Below are 17,402 nucleotides of genomic sequence, written 5' to 3' on the forward strand. Positions count from 1 at the left end.
CCCCCCCCCCCCCCCCCCGCACTGCCCCCCCCCCCCGCACTGCCCCCCCCCACACTGCCCCCCCACGCACTGCCCCCCCCCACCCCCCCCACTGCCCCCCCCACACTGCCCCCCCACACACTGCCCCCCCCCCCCCACTGCCCCCCCACCACTGCCCCCCCCCACACGCACTGCCCCCCCCCCCCACCCCCCCCCCCCCCCCCCCCCCGCACTGCCCCCCCCCACACTGCCCCCCCCCACACACTGCCCCCCCCCACACACACTGCCCCCCCCACACACTGCCCCCCCCACACACTGCCCCCCACACACACACTGCCCCCCACCCACTGCCCCCCACACCCCCCAACTCCTTCAATTGTTTATTTTCTTATTTTTTTTAAAAAGGACAAAATTCCGCACATTTCGGCAGAATGTCCTGGAATCGCTTCAGACACCGCAGTGCAGAGCTCTACACACTTCTCATTCATACAAAGCACTCCACGAGTTCTTTGATGATCCAAAGAATTGGGGAGAATCAACTGTGAAGTCTGGTGAGTTGCATTCAGCAAATTCTATATAGTCAGTGCTTTTACAGATTGTAATGAAGCCAATGTGAACCGATTGTCCTTATCTCTGGTTTCTTTCCAAATTCTGAATAATAATAATATTAATTCTTGCATTTGATATAGAGCCTCATCGTATCAAGATTTCTCAATTTTCACAAGATTTCACTCTCTGGTGTGGTGACCATATTTGTAGGTGAACACGGCAGCCAATTTGCCATTCCAATATCTCACAAACAGCTATGAAATGAATGACTAGTTTTATCTGGGGGATTTTGGGCCAAGTCACCAGGATAAATTTCCTTCTCTTTCCATGGGATCTTTAACGTCCACCTGAATCGGCAGACAAGACCTTGGTTAAATATCTCATCTTAAGGACAGCATTACTGTCATCTTGCACTTGAGGGTAACATTTAAATGTACCTTCTGAATTCATTTTTTAGGTGCTCCTTGGAGTAGAGAACAACTGCGATTGAAAAGCAATGAAGACTTACACAAGCTCTGGTAAAGTTTGTTCCACTGATTGCACGCTCAAACATTTGATGACATTTTCTCCTTGGGGACAGTCTGTTTTGGTGTCCAATATCCTCTTTGCTTTAGTGAACCCATCTACCAGTAAAAGACAATTTTCTAGGCATCTGTTGTCTTACACCTATGCATTTATTAAATATGTTCTTTGTACAGGTATGTCCTCTTAAAGGAAAAGAACATGCTGTTGACGACAGAACAAGAATCAAAGAGACAACGAGTACAAATGCCAAGTCTTGAGCGCTTAAAAAAAGTAAGCAATGATCAGGGTTTTATAGGTGTTCCTTCAGCTATTAGATGTACTGGTTACAAAGCACTGACCACATGTGATGCAATTTATTTAAGATATCATTTTGTGCAATTTAAGCTTTCAACTAAAATGAAATAATGCTTCTGCATTTCTGGTTAATTTCCTGTTGTGCAAACATTATGTATTATAAACTATCGAATCCTGTTCACTTGGTTCCATATACAAGAACATGATTAGCTTGAATTTAGACATCATTCATTTTTATAAAAAGGTGGAACGTTCCATGTCGAGAATCGACTTGATTGTTGACGAACGTGAAGGTGCTTTGAGGTTGCTGCAGACTGGTCAGGAGCAGAGTGTACCTGGTTCTTGGAGAAAGAACATCTTTGGACAAACCTTTTGGTGAGAAACAAGTTGCCTTCTATCACATTGCTCTTCGAGGTAAGGTGCTTCCCATTTCACTTTTAAATCTTAACTATCTTCTTTCTAGGCATAAACATACGCAATGGCCTATCCCATGGTATCTAAACAAGAAATACAGAAAGAGGCGATACTATACCCCAACATTTGTGAATCACTTTATAAGGTAAATTGACAATTTTTAACAATTTATCATAAATTGTATTACTGTGTAAAATGCCATTCACATTGTTTGATTAATCTATTAACTTGTAAAGACATATCTCAAGACCCTCCTCTTCGACCGTGCCTTCGATCACCCTCCTTGCCCCTATGCCCTCCCCAATCCCGATCCCCAGCTTGGGTTCGAAACACTGACCGTCCAGCGCCTTGGGACGTCCTCCTGCCGTGAAACACACTATACAAATGTAATTTTGTCGTTGATAGAACAATTCACAAATAGAAACGGCTTTGGTTACTTTCAGCTATTACTTTGACATACTTCTGAAATATTGACCACTGTAGTAATGATGGTCACTTTGTGATCTTGGATCATCATGTCCTTCAAAGATACAAGCTCGTTATTGCCATGATCAGTCCCATCAATGTCGGCTTTAACAGCTTTATGTTTAACAGTAAAGACTAGTTTACAGCCACTAGTCTACCCACCACTCCAAGGTGTGACAAACATCTGTAATTTCATCAAAAGATGAAAGAAAAGCTGACCATAGTATAGTTCAGGTAACAGTAACTAAGGCAACATAGCATGAAACTTGAGAGGATGGAGACAAGGGTAATGATGTCTTTTATTTGTACCAGGCTTCGACTTGAGCAGGATTTGCGTGAAAAGAACAGAGAGAAAAAGAGAGCCCAAGAAAAACAGAAGTTACAAGAAGAAAAATTCCCTCGATTATCTGAATCAGCAAAAAATTAAATCCGATGTACTGAAACTGACTCAAAGTAAAAATAAACTTTCATGCATAAACAAAGTTTCCAAAGATGGTTTATTTTCAATTTTAAAATCAGCTGTGTATAAATTACAAACTCGTTTCAAATTATCCCACAGGAAATGGTTGCAAATTTGTAACAAAGGGTAACAGGCAGGACTGTAGTTAAGGTGTACTGTGGTTAGGTTTGGCCTGCGAACTGCTTCAGGAATATTCTCAATTTATTCCAATAAAAGGCACAAATTACTGAAGTTAAAACGGTTAATCTATTCCATGTACAAAAACAACCAGTGCTTACAAAAATATCACTACAATGTGAAATATTTTGACGTTAAGTCACAGGGATTTGACATGATTGGTATTAAGTCTTGTTTAAACAGCCTCAACACTTTTAAAAGTATTGCATCTTTTGGACTATTTTTGAGATTTTTTTTTAAAACAAAACAAAAATCTTCAGAAATGTACATTAGCATCTAGTTACTATACAAAGAAACCAGTGAAAGAATTTATACAGGAAGTTTTAGTACAGTGTTCCTGAGAAATCTAATGGAGACAAAAAGCCAGGCTGCCATGATGCCCTCACAAACTGGTTGCTTGCCTGAGCTTTAAGGACATTTTCTTTCAACACACTGTTTGCCTCCTTCTTCATATTCCTGTTTAGAAATCCACATCTGCTGGAATGTTCCCTGTTCAATCAAAGCAATCATTTTAGTAAATTATTAAATCAAAACCCATCAGAGATTTATTTTCGATGTCACGGAGCTTATTCAATAGTGAAGCCCACATCACAAGCGCAAAATAAGCACATGGTGAAGTACCACTAAATGGCAGTAAATGTTCAGTACAGAATCACTGCCACAGGATGGCAGTGCAATCTAAGTACAGTAAAACTCCAGCCAACCAATGGGAGGGATAACACCAGTGGCAATTACAAGTTGGTTGCGGTAACTCAAGAGATTACTATACTACATGGTTTACCAATTAGAAGCATCGAGAATGCCGTTAGTAATTCACAACATCACGAGAAGTTTGATGACGAAGGCCCTCCTGTGTTTTTAACATGGGCCCCAGTGTCCTGGCCTCACCGTTCCAGTGTTTAATTGGCCGTTGGAAAAATAAATACTTCCTACTCACCAAAGAAGCTAAAATAGAGCCACCAATCCAGGAGCTAAACCTTCGCTCCACTGTGGTGTTATTGGCCATCAACTTCAAGCGCATACTCTGTAAAACAAGAGCATATATCAACATCCAATCACTAACTGTTAACCAGTCAATTCCACTAGAAATACAGCGTATCCAAACAACAACTTGCACTTATATAGCGCCTCCACGCCGGGTGGCGTCTCGGAGCTTAACAGTGGTCGATCCCGAGCCAGGGGGAGGGGGAAGGTAGGTGTGGTCGAAAAAGGAAGGTCTGAAAATGGGGAAAAGGGGCAAGGCCAAGGGGTTGAGGGAGGAAGTTCCATAGCTTCGGGCGTAATGACTGAAGGCACAGCCGCCGATTGCAGAGAAGAGGATTCGAGGGACAGGGAGGAGGCCAGAGCCAGTACAGCGGAGGCAGCGGGTACTGCTGTGGGGGGAGAGGTTGTTGGAGAGGTGGTGGGGGGGTGGGGTATCAAGGCACGGAGGGATTTAAACACTAAAGTGAGGATCTTGAAGTGGATCTGCTCTGACAGGAACCGGTGGAGGGGGGCGGAGTTTAGTGCAGGTGAGAATGTGGGTGGAGGAGTTTTGGATTAGTTCAATTTTGTGAATAGTGGAGGAGAGGAGACGGAGACACGGACAAGGGCTTCAGCAACTTGTGGAGTGAGTTATTGTCGGAGACGGGCAATGTGATGGAGGAAAGCGGTCCTGGTCAGGGACCGGATGTGGGGGAGGAAGGATAACTGGGGATTGAACCTGATGCCTGTGTTGTGCACAGGTTCAGAGAGTTTTAAGATCAGATCGGGTAAATTGAGGAGGTTGGAACCGCAGAACAGAAGACGTCGACGTGAGCCAAAGAGTATGGCGTCCGTCTTGTTGACTTTTTTAAAAAAAAATTCACCCAAATAAATTAAATAGGAAGACACTTTAACAAATTTGAGGAGTGAAAAGAGGTATTAATAAGGCAGTCTTGATTTTTTTAAGCAAAATATAATTAGTCTGGGAGTTTCTAATGTCACATTTTAAGTATATTGCTAGAGTACTGAATGTGATGCTTTCTTTTTTAAAGATGAAATGAGTTTTCAGTTTTCAAAACAATCCATTATACACAATGTAAATTGGCATTTATTACTGAGGTGAAATGTATACAAGTGTCACTTACAGGAGGGGTCTTCTGAGAAAGCTCTCTGTTCAGTCGGTCTGTGAAGCCTTGTATCAATGTGTTTCCGCAATGCAAGGATTATTATTATTATATAGAAAGTCTAAACTTTCTGTCCTGGGCACCAGCGGAATTTTGACACTGCTCTGGAACTCAACTTGAAGATACCACTCAGCAGAGACGAACAGATTAAAATCAAACTCTGACAGTCTTGGTTGGCAGTCCATGAATATATTCGTCAACAATTTTTTTTATATGTCGTTACCTGTGAGACTGAACCGTGAAGTCAACCGCCTTTATTGAATCTTGATCTTACGTTAAGCCTATGGTCGGCACTGGAGCTCAGTGACTCACATTGCCTTTTACTACACGGTACCAAACATTCCCATTAATGGAGTGACTGAACAAAACAACTGCTCCTGTTGAGGACCAAATAAACAGGTTTGTTTTTATGTCCCACATTTCATTTGTTTATGAATCCGAAGTTCAGTAAATTCAACAATGGATTCATTATGTACTTTAATACTACACTCAGAAGAGTGTCAGCTGAACATTCACAAAGTATTGCTGCTTTGGAACAATTGTACTGTTTACAATTACTGTTTACAATTAGTGACATTGACTGTGGAGCCAAACTGCTGCCACATCAATGAAACGGGTGAACATCAAAATGTCAGTCTATTACAATGGCATTTTCTGCTGTTTATCACTAAACCCCATTCCCATTTCTGATCTAATTAGCAGATCAGTCATTTTAGTTGCAATCTGAGCTGCGGACTTGGCTGACTATCTTCTGGGTCATTGCTGTTGAACAGTTTGTCAGTACAAACAATACTGTCTCTGATAATACTCCAAAATACTTACTGAGAAATCAGCAGCAAAATAAACCACCGGGTGGATCCCTTTTTCAGAGCCGGTGTCATTCCGGGTGTTAACCGGTGATGTTTATTTTTTATTTACTGTATTATTAATATTATTAGTAAAGGGAAATCAATCCGACAATCGACTCCATATACCGCTGCATTTCCACATGGAGGTATTTAATGCACTTTCCAGTTCGAAGTGTCGGTGATTTGAACCGCGCGCCCTGTGCTCCCCCTGTGCTGTCCCTGTGCTGTCCCGGGGGTCGGGGGGTGTCGGGGGGGGAGGGCTCAGCTGCTATAATAAGTGTTGGAGCCGCCCCGGAGGCTCTGCTCTCCAGCAGTGAGACACACACACACACACACACAGAGAGAGTTTGGCTTCAGTATCAGTGTCAGCCCTGAGCAGGACTCGGGGTTAGGAATGTCAATATGGCTGCAGACATCGGAGAGCTGTTGGTGCCCTATATGCCAACCATCAGAGTGCCCAGAGCGGGGGACAGGGTCTACAAGAGCGAGTGCGCCTTCTCCTTTGACTCTCCAGTAAGTAAAGGGCAGCTCGAGCCCCTTATTGGGGGTGTGGGGGTCGGGGGGGGGTCCCCCCTCGCTGCTGTCCTCCATCAGTGGCACATTGACTGTTAGCACGTGAACTGATTGGGTCCCCCTCTGCCTCCGCTCTGTGGGAACCTGTGCACAGCCACAAGCTCAGGCTCTGTACCCTGGTCTGAGGGGTTCTTGGGGAGGGGGAGAGGTGGGGAGGGGGAGAGGTGGGGAGAGGAGGGGGAGAGGTTGGGGAGGGGGAGAGGTGGGGAGAGGTTGGGGAGGGGGAGAGGTGGGGAGAGGTTGGGGAGGGGGAGAGATTGGGGAGGGGGGAGGTGGGGAGAGGTTGGGGAGGGGGAGAGGTTGGGGAGGGGGAGAGATTGGGGAGGGGGGAGGTGGGGAGAGGTTGGGGAGGGGGAGAGATTGGGGAGGGGGGGAGGTGGGGAGAGGTTGGGGAGGGGGAGAGGTTAGGGAGGGGGAGAGGTGGGGAGGGGTGGGGAGAGGTGGGGGAGGGGGAGAAGGTGAAGAACAAGGCAGAGGTTGGGAACAGATAGGTGCGACTTCATATAAAGCGCAGAGCTGCTTTTTTTTGGTGACTCTTATTTGTGTCAGGAGAGGGGAAGCCAAGGGGTGGGGGGGGGACACAGACCATGTGCAGGGAAATGCGATTGGAATAAACCCATATTGTTCCCTGTATCCAGTCGGGATGTGGTTTGTGTGTGAATAGTTAGTCAGGAACAAGTCACTGCTCTGAGAAGAGGTGGTTTGGTGGGTTTCATTGGGACTCATGGCCACAGTCTCCTTCCCTCTCTCCTCTTCGTTGTGTTCGGTTATATTTAGACTAATTGCTCTTCAAATTATAGCGGTTTTTTAAAAAAAGGGCAGGTGTAAAACTAAAGAAACGCTCTTTTTTAAATTATAAATTAACAGGACACGAAACTCACTGTTGGAAAAACAAGAAAATCAAAAAAAAAGGGGGAAATCAATGCCTCGAACTTTTTTTGGAAAGTGAATGACCAGATCTAACTTTTTTCCAAACTTTTAAACTTCCAGATCGAGTGAATGGGGAAGTTTCACACACAAATCCAATGTTTGAGTTTTTTTGTGTCCTTTGCCTTTCATGTGGATATTGTAAATGTCTTATATTTAGGAGCAGTTGAAGTAACAGTAGTAAAAATGACTCAGCTGTCTGGTGTTCATCAACATTGCCTGAGAAGCTATTTATAGCCACTTTAGGGCTCGGGTGTCTGAGCTCTTCATATCTGGGTTGACTTGCACTGATCTGTTTTTTCAAGAACCCAGTTCAGGATCAAAGAGGGTGTTTAGCTGTAACCAACCATCGCTTTTTGGGAAGAAATCCTAAATGGTTTTATATTTAAAAGAGAAATCCATGGAGTGCCGTAATCTGACCTGGTTTTACTGCAAGGAAAGTGGAACTTGGGTTGGACTTATCCAGTGGTGATCATGTGAACAGCAGGTTCTCAGTTACAGTTGTAAATAGCCATCTACAACTTGGTCTCCTTTGTTTTTCCTTTTGAATTCCATGAATTACATGTTTTATTTTATTTTATGTCAAGAGGATGGCACCTAATTCAGGCGGGAGATTACGAGCTCCTTGGTTTTCAGTTAAACCCATTATAAAACATCATAATTAAGAGATTTGAAAACTTGGGTTAAACAGACAAACCAAAGTGGTCTCACCCTGAGCCCCTCACTCCACCAGACACACCAGTGGATGCACTTGCTCCAGTGATTGCTCTTGATGTCTATTGACTGTACAGTTTGTGTCAGCCTGGCTCAGTGGTCACTGAATGACAACGGTCGTGCTCTCACCTCTAAATCAGAAGCTTATGGTTCAAGTCCTACAATCGGGACATGGAATCACACAGTCTAAGATGACTCTCCAATCCAGCACTGGGTGGGGGGTGTTGCATTGTCGGAGGTGCCGGCCTGTTAAACTGAGATTCTGTCTGCTTGTTCAGGTGGATATTAAAGGTCCCTGGCACTATTCAAAAAGAGAAGGGAGTTTCCTGGTCTCCCGATGTCCTGGCCAACAGTCCCCCAAATAAAATTGGCTGTTTGTTGAACATTGCTGTGTGCAACTGGCTGCTGAGTTTCACTCACAAAAATATTCATTCAATCCACTTCACAGTGTATCCTGTGAAGTGCTTTACAACATGAAAGACACTATATGAAATGTAACAAACCCACAACAAATTACATTTGTATAACTGGAGGATGTCCCAAACCGCTGTGTGGATTCTGATTCTTCTTCTTAACTAGTCCTTACAGGGTTTATACTCCCCTTGAGTTTCCATTTACTCCTATTTACTATGGGAACTCTCTCCTCGCCGGCCTTCCCGGCCCTCCCTCCACAAGCTGCAGGTCATTCAGAACTCTGCAGCTCGTGTACTGTCCCACACCAGGTTTCGCGACCACATCACCCCCACCCTCGCTCGCCTCCACTGGCTCCCCATCCCCCAGAGGATCGAATTCAAGATCCTCACCCTCACCTACAAGGCCATTCACGGCCTCGCTCCCCCCTACCTCTCTGACCTACTATCCCCCTACCTACCTGCTTGTACCCTCCGTTCCTCTGGCTCTGGTCTGCTCCACATCCCCCGCCCCAACCGCCCTACTATCGGTGGCCTTCAGCCTCTCAGCCCCGAGGCTCTGGAACTCTATCCCCCAGTGCCTTCGCCGCCTCCTCCCACTCCTCCTTCAAGGCCGGTCTCAAGACCTTTCTCTTTGACCGTGCCTTCAGCTCCCCTGTCGACTCTCTACCCTCTCCTCGCTCCCTCCCTTCCCTCCCCCTGACCATTTCCCCCCAATGCTCGGGTCCTGACCCAACTGTACAGCGCCTTGGGACGTCCTCCCGACGTGAAAGGCGCTCAATAAATGGAATCTTGTTGTTGTTGTTGTATTCCCTCCCGTGCCCTTCTATTCTCTTCTTCCTGGTGTGCGCTTCTAGATTGTCTTTCTCCCTTTCCCAGGCAGTAGATGTCTCTTATAATAACATAGCAAATAGAACATGTAGCAGCAAATCACACCAGGAGAGACATGTTAAACAATGGGAACTGTGGTAGGAAAATGTTGCAGTTCATCCATGCAATAAGTACTGTGCAATCGGCCCAGTGCCTAGGATGTTTCAGTTTTAATATTTTTGTGTGTGTGCTATGGACAGTGGTCATCTAATGATATATAATCCTTGCATTTGATATAGCACCTTATCACGTCTTCGAAACGTCTCAAAGCGCTTCACAGAATATACTGTAAAGTGACGTGTATTTTGTGGGTGAAAAGCGGTAGCTAATTGCACACAGCAGTGTCCCACAAACAGTCGCGGAGTGAGTGACCAATTTTATTTGGGGGGATTGTTGCCCAGGACACTGGGAAAGAGAAACTCCTTCAACTTTTCAAATAGTTCCATGGGAATGTCACACTAAGCACTTCACAGAATATGTTGTTAAGTGAATTGAACGTGTATTTTGTGGGTGAAACAAGCCAGCAGATGCTTCATTCGATTATTTTTGTGCTGGCCAGAATTCCTGAGCACAGCTGAAGCACTAGTGTCCTCAGATATGCTGGCATTTCTGAGCCCTTCTTCTGAATGTGAGATGGCGTGTTCCCTTCCGTCCCGCTCTGTACTGCGCACGTTCTGTGCAATCGGGGAATCCAAGTTACCATGCGAGCCACCTTGTGGCCGATCATCTGAGGCACATTCCAACCAGCGATACATTTCATATGAACATTCTGGAAAATCTACCAGTTTTTTTAAAAATATATATGCAGAGAGAGAAGGATTTCACCCCTTAATCATAGTACCTGTTCGTGCTAACTTTAAGAACAAAACTGTTGCATTGATATTGCATCTCTCAAAGGTTCCTTGAAAAGCAAACCAGGTTATTACATGTGCTGTGATCATTAAAGTAGTCATTGACTAATATGGAAGGATACAACATGTATAATAAGCACGGAAAATTGTGCATGTCTATCTTAGAATGTTATTTTGGTGGCGGCTGTGAATAATAGTCTTAGTTTAATTATAACATTAATCAAAGTTGCACATGTTTTCCTTTATCTGTTTTTATTTTTTTTCCCCCAGTAATGGATGCCTACAAAAAATAATTGAATCCAGATCTCCTGGCTCATTTACATTCTGAAATTGCTCCTGATAGCATTGTCCATTTTAACCAAAATGATGTTAAATTTTGGTTAAAATGTTACTTCACTAAACAGTATACTCTGTGAAGCGCTTTGAGATGTCTCGACGACATGATAGGGCGCAAAATCAAATGCAAGGATTATTATTATAAATTCTCTATCCTCTTGCTGAGGGTTTTTTGACTTCAGTTTTTCCTCTCGTCTCTTTCTCAGCAGATTAAACAAGTTCTTCTATTTTGTTTAATTTACAGGAATCTGAAGGAGGTCTGTATGTGTGTATGAGCACATTTCTTGGGTTTGGAAGAGAACACGTAGAGAGACATTACCGGAAGACGGGACAATGTGTCTACATGCATCTGAAACGAACTGTAAAAGTGGTAAGAAAGATATCTGCAATATTGTGAAACATTGCTTAGCAGTGATGGTGATCAGTTGCCAATGATCTGACACCTTATCGTTGGGTTCAAGCAACTTTTAAAGTGCTTTGATAAAATAACCATGTGAAAAATACATTGAAAAGTTGGTGCTTTGGTGACATGCAGATTGCTGTGTTGGCCAGTATGTTGGGGATTTGGCTGAGGTTTTGTGCAAAGCTGTTCTAGGACGATCTTAGGCTGCTCAAACTTTCCAGGCAAATACAACAATCCTGTAATTTTTGGGAGGATGGATTAGTTACTTTACCACAATGAGTTAACACGCTGTTAATATTCTGTAAACTCTTCAATCTGTTCCCTGACCAGTATCACTTTTTTCCAACTCCGTCACATAGCCCACCTCGGCTTGGACCTCACTTTTTTATTGCAAGAAAAGTTGCTGTCTCAGACTCCCTTTCTCATGATAGATTCAAAAGAAAATCCTTCTTTTTGACGTAGCGCCTTTCACATCAGGAGGAGACCTTAAAGCACTTCACAGGATTTTCTGTAAAGTGTCATGACTATTTGATAGTGTAGGGTTTCATAGCAAAATATAGTTTGTATTATATAAATTATAGCTTTTAAAAGGGAATTGGATAGATGCATAAAAAGGAAAAATGTGCAGGGCTATGGGGTAAGAGCGGGCGAGTGGACTAGCTGGATAGTTCTTCAAAGAGCTTTCCAGTCATGATGGGACAAATGGCCTCCTTCTGTGCTGTAAGATTCTATGATTCTATATGCTAAGTCTGAATTTGGTAACTTTCAAAATTACTTCAGATGAAACCTTTCCCATGTCCACTGTCACTGAGAGCAGTTGGACTGAGAACGCTGATTTGGCTTTTGCCCAATTTATATACAAAATGAATAACGTGGACATTGTGCAAGATAAGCTATCACCATTAATCTCTCTCTTGACCCAGACAATTTAGGTTGCATAATTTGGTTTGATATTGGCAAATCAAACCTGTAATATATTAATTCTCCCTTTGACATGCTTCAAATTTATTGGACAGCTTTTGAAATAAAACACGTCTTGTCTGTTTCCCTCTAACCTTCATTGAGTGGTTTACGTCCAAGTTTACTGCTCTGTAAATTGGGCATGGCATCCTCTTGTTTACCTATTTTTCATTTGCAGTGTAATACAGTAAATATTCGTAAAGGCAGCCTGGACTCAAGAGATTGTCAAAATAGATTAATGGTACTGGACTGACACTGGGAATACGGAACTCTTTCTCAAGTGCAGCCAGTCACTCTCGAGGTGTGAATTGAAAGGCATTTGTGATCTTGGCAAGTCCTGAGTTCCTGTAAGCAAGAACTAGAACTTTTCAATCTTATTGTTATTTTATTGATACGATACGCGAACAATAAAGAGTTACTGTAATCTGTTCAGAGCACCAAGCTACTTGACAGTACCTACACTATCTCAGTAGAGTAGGAACATTTATGCATCTCCTGTTAATTGGTGGTTGACTCTGGGAAAGACGAAGAACGTTCATGAGAATTTGACCTTTGTCCAGTGAGAGACACCTGGCAAAAACTAGAGAGAACTGCAGTGAATCCACGGTGGCGTGGATGGTTAATCGACTTGTTTTGACTCCTCAACCAGCAAGTCAAAGGCCTAATGGGTAGAGTGGTCTTAGCTGGCAAAAACTCTGAAATATATCAGACTCTAGTATGTGTTTTTTTTTAGAAGAAATTAGTCCATCATGTTGCAACTGTTAAAGCACTTTGCTCCTCTGTGTTTCTGTGTTGTTGCGGTCACTTGTGCACCTCTGTGTAGTGGGTTAGATAGTGTGTTATCTCACTTGAGTGTATTTGACAGAAATGATCAATTCAAGCAACTAACTGTTTTAGATCTGTACTTCCAACCAACATACTTTAGTTTGCTAGATAACTTAGGGTTCTATACAGGTTTGCTATCCAATCCACACCTGTGGCTACCTGTCATGAGAAACCAGAGAGGCTAAGTTTTCTTCACTCTTTCTATTGGATTTCAAGATAGAATCCCAACCCCTTTTTAAGCTAGCTCCCTCCTCCCCAGTGAAATCTGCCTCCGGTCCATATTGCTTTTGGCCACTTCACTTTCTGTCAAACTGGACTAATACTGTACAACATGGAGTGATACCTGAATATGTTTTGCCTTGCAAGTGGATATTGATTCCACTGGATATCATTCAATCACTTTGAGAATCTTCATGTCTCATTTCCCCATCCGCCCCCCACCAACCCCCCCACCTCCCAATCAGGTAAAAGTGTAACTCTGTCCAGCAGAGTCCTGAAACTTCTTGTCATACTTCCTACAATAGGAAAAGATGGGGATGAACAGTTGTGCATGAAACATGTGACAAGTCAATACATATGATACTTACAAGTACTTGCCAAGTGCTGTCGATGGCCCTCATGTTGGATTTCCAGCTGTGTACTTGACAATACTTCTCCCATTTCCCAAGGTTTATAATAATCCATGCAATTGATGTGGCATCTCTCACATCATGTGAAAATCTTCTCGGAATTTACTGTAAAGTTACTGTAGTGTTTGTACAGTATAAGTAGAAAATAGAACAACAACTAGCATTTATACAGCGCCCTTCATGCTGGGTAGCGTCTTGAAGCACTTAACAGTGGCGGAGACTGAAGTCGAGCAGGGGCGAGGGAGAAGGTGACCATACGTAAGCCAAAGAAGAAGGTTTTGATCTGTTCTGTGATAGGGTGCCAGTGTAGCCTTAGCGTAGCCTGGGCTGGGGTGATGGGGTATGGAGTTTATTGTGTGTGACTATACAGGTGGCGGATTCTGAATCAGTTGGAATTTGAAACTCAATATACATTGGACATATAAGTTACCTCTTCAGGTATTAAAACCAGAACTTTCAAATAAATAACTTTTTGCTGCAGTTGTTGTTGTTGTAGTAGCTGTAATGTTGTAGATTGAAAAGAAGAAAGATTGCTATCATGTCTGACTTACCTCTTTAACTGAATTTCTGAATTGACAGAAACCCACTGGAGCATCAGGTGGGGCACTGCCAAAGAGAAGATCACCTAAGGTGTTTCTGGGTAAGTTTGAATGGAATGTGATTACAGCATTTAGTGTATATCATCATTAACATCATTATCCCAAACAAATACAGGGAGAGGTTAGGAGAATTTTGTTTTCTCACACTCAAATAGACGCTCACAGTCACACGCAGACTCACACACACACAGACCCAACCACACTCACGTACACAGGCACACAAAGGTTATTAAGGCACTGCAATTTGAAGTATTCGAGAGGTGGAGAGGGGGAGGTTCACAGTCAGGGATAGTCGGATGACATCAAATCTGTCCCTTTGCTCCATTGGTGACTGACTTCAATCGATGCCCTCCACCCACTGACTCACCAACCGTTGGAAATAATTGCTTAGTATATGCATCGCTGTCTTATCTTCTTCCCCTTTTATGGTTGCAGGTCTCCCATGAAGTTGCTAGTCACCCAAAAACACTATGTTGTCATGTAGCAAGTGTCCTATTGGTGTCCTATTGGTTATGATGACCTGAATGTCACAGGGCTGGCAACACAAACCCTCCTCCTCTTATCATTAGGAAGGGATGGCTTGTTCTGAGGTGCAGTCAGTGGGCTAATTTAGTGTGGTTACCATCTGCTGCAGCATTATACACGTCACCTTATGACAGTGAAAGTTTGTTGTCGGGACTGACAAAAAAACAGCAACTGGTTGGTGGCAATGCAGCAAAGCTCTGCAAACCTGCTCTGTAAACCTATCCATCGCTGGCACAGATAAAGAGACAGCAGAAGCAGCTGGGTAACTCCAGTATAGATTTAGATCTGTTACTAACTGACGGCAGGAATAATTGGCACCAGAATAGTTGATGGTGGAGTGTGTGTTACTGCGGGTACTTCCAGCAGTCAAACTAACTACGCCAAATGCGTTGCTGACGTCGATACTTTTTTTTTTGCATCTTCCATTTTTATTTCCTGATGCTGTCACAGGAAAGTTTGATGTCATTCCGCTATTCCTGACCATGACCCCCTCCCCGCTTCAAATTGCTACCACCCACCATGGAATATTGGAGGGAAAGCAGGAATAGAAAAATGCAAAGTGTGATGTGATCATTTTCACCTGTGATGATTATCCCGTTGTCATTGTCTGTGTTAATTATCACATCACACACCACATTTTTGACCCCTGTATAAAATCCGTTGAAGACCTCAATCTTATTTTTGCAGTGATTTTTATTGAACTCAGTTTCACGTTGTCTTGGTGAAATTTGAAAGGCAAAGAGCTTCTTGCTGTAACGAGAGTGTGGGTTAGTGTTACTGTCTCAATGGATGGACTCAAATCCCAAGTAACATAAGTATTATACTTGGTGTAATAGACTTTGGGAGTGTTCTTTACAAACTGAATAGGCCACTTGCTTGGTGCACAATTACTGTACTGAGCAGTTTATGGGGTCGAGTTTGTTGTTAAGTGGTTGCCATTATATCTTCTGTTATCAGATTTTTCTCTGCTGTGTGTCTCACTGTTGATCGTTTAGATCTGGAACAGAACAAAGATATGAACCATGAAGATTATGAATATGAAGATGAAGCTAAACTCATCATATTTCCTGATCACTACGAGATTCCTTTGCCTAACATAGAGGAGTTGCCAGCACTGGTCAGTGAGTGTGGTTGGCAGTTACTTTGCTTGTCTCTGACATAACGTGTTAGGAGGGTGAAGTAAATGAATGGAAGACATTGTAAAGTGGATTGACTGTGAATCGTGGCAGCCATTTGTGGCAGGGTTATATCACTGGGCTGCCTCAGATAGAAGTAACTCTTGAATATATGTTGAGTGTTTTAATGGAATCTGTGTGAGGATTGCATTGTGTTTACAAGTCTCTTCCCTGCGTCTCTGTCCACCCCCAGGTCACGATAGCCTGTGACGCTGCCCTCACAGCTAAATCCCCGTACAGGAGGCAGGAACCGGAATTGTGGGAAGAGGAGCTGAAAGACTCGAAACACGCAAACAGCCTCCAACAACTGAACAATAGTGTCAGAATCCCACCCAGGTCAGAGTCTCCAGAACAGCAGCTATATCGCACAGTCCAGCCAATCACTGCATGGACACAAAATCATAGTCAATAATACTACTAATACTACCACTAATAATAAAAATAATACTAATACTAATGATAAGCCTTGCATTTGATATAGCACCTTATCACGTTGTTGAGACGTCTTAAAGCACTTAAGAAAATATACTGTAAAGTGAATTGACTGTGTATTTTGTGGGCGAAACACACATTTATATATTTATATAGAGAGAGAGAAATCTGGGGTAAAATCTTTGCTTTGCATTACTGGCAATTCTATAATTCTGACTGGGCACTTTACCAAACCTAACTTGTTTTTAGCTTTATAAAAGCTTATTTCAGTGACAACTGGATACAGTAAATCCTTAAGATTCTGAATACATTTTCCTTTATGACCAGAATAAACATGATTCAGACAATATGCATTATTAATTATTATCATCAACCCTGGGAGCTTCAATGTGATTTGTGAATCTCGTTCCCAGACAGATATGGCAACAGTCAGATTATTGAAGATGTTTCAAAGATTTTGCGTAGAGTTATCATCAAGTTCAGTTGTTGTATAATTTAGTAGTCTGACCATGTTTAGTGTTGCATGTGTCTCTGTTTTTCGTTGTTTCCTGACCTTTGCTGTGATGGCTTGCAGTGGCTGGAAATGTTCCAGGTGCAACCTCAGGGAGAACCTGTGGCTGAACCTGTCAGACGGCTCCATATTGTGTGGGAAATGGTTCTTCGATGGGAGCGGTGGGAACGGACATGCCTTGGAACACTACCGAGAGACGAGCTACCCTCTGGCTGTGAAGTTAGGCACCATTAGCCCAGACGGGGCAGGTTAGTTGTTGACGATGGAGGTATTAATCCTTTTGGCGAGTGCCTAGATTCCCCCTCAGAGCTCACACGTGAAATAACTCAGAATCTTGAAACTTGCACATGTCAATATGTAATTCACACTGATGCAGAAACTCCACTTGCATTCAGTGAAGTTGGCTTGTGGCCAAAGTAGACTCCTTATGTCAATGGGGGGTATTTTATTTTGCATTTGATCACTAGAAATGACGATTCTTGTTTTACAATGAATAATCCCATCAATCCCTTTGTAAAGTGATAAACAGAAATTAGTCAATGTTGTCTAGTTGCACTGCTTGAGCTCCACATCCTGCCACCTACTCCATTCCAGGAGCATTCCTGGCTTTGTGCTGGTGGAGAAGCTGAGGCGATAGACAGCCCTGGTCTCCCAATGAGGAGAACATGTGCTGCCCACTGACATGTCCTACTGTGAGAGAATGGATCAACTGTGATTCCTGGTACATGCAGGAGTCCAAATGGAATTAGCACCGAGACTGATCCCAACCCCCAGCTCAGGTCCCAATCCCTGAATGTCCAGCGC

General features: G+C 43.3%; 2 protein-coding genes and 1 long non-coding RNA gene across 3 annotated transcripts in view; 2 read left to right on the top strand and 1 right to left on the bottom strand.

Moving 5' to 3' along the window:
* Positions 1-1,869, top strand: part of actl6a (actin-like 6A) — a gene marked incomplete at its 3' end in the record, with an annotated part of 14,306 nt that extends 12,437 nt beyond the window's left edge. Inside the window, 2 exon segments of the mRNA NM_001292781.1 lie at positions 1,841-1,853; positions 1,856-1,869. Of these exon segments, the coding sequence (NP_001279710.1) occupies positions 1,841-1,853; positions 1,856-1,869 (27 nt within the window).
* Positions 1,870-2,706: 837 nt separating this feature from the next.
* Positions 2,707-5,039, bottom strand: LOC121849871. The gene is made up of 3 exons (XR_006085385.1): positions 4,972-5,039; positions 3,801-3,887; positions 2,707-3,352 (listed from the first exon to the last, which is right to left on the bottom strand). It is a non-coding gene; the product is annotated as an uncharacterized LOC121849871 (long non-coding RNA).
* Positions 5,040-6,124: 1,085 nt separating this feature from the next.
* usp13 (ubiquitin specific peptidase 13) overlaps positions 6,125-17,402 on the top strand; it is a 29,059-nt gene continuing 17,781 nt past the window's right edge. Inside the window, exons 1-6 of the mRNA XM_007889190.2 lie at positions 6,125-6,371; positions 10,784-10,909; positions 13,936-13,996; positions 15,476-15,597; positions 15,849-15,991; positions 16,662-16,846. Coding sequence (XP_007887381.1) covers positions 6,261-6,371; positions 10,784-10,909; positions 13,936-13,996; positions 15,476-15,597; positions 15,849-15,991; positions 16,662-16,846 — 748 coding nt within the window. The 5' untranslated portion in view covers positions 6,125-6,260. The remainder of the gene's footprint in view (positions 6,372-10,783; positions 10,910-13,935; positions 13,997-15,475; positions 15,598-15,848; positions 15,992-16,661; positions 16,847-17,402) is intronic.

This window comes from Callorhinchus milii, unplaced genomic scaffold, assembly GCF_018977255.1.
Source record: "Callorhinchus milii isolate IMCB2004 unplaced genomic scaffold, IMCB_Cmil_1.0 Scaffold11, whole genome shotgun sequence".
NCBI classification, from domain to species: domain Eukaryota; kingdom Metazoa; phylum Chordata; class Chondrichthyes; order Chimaeriformes; family Callorhinchidae; genus Callorhinchus; species Callorhinchus milii.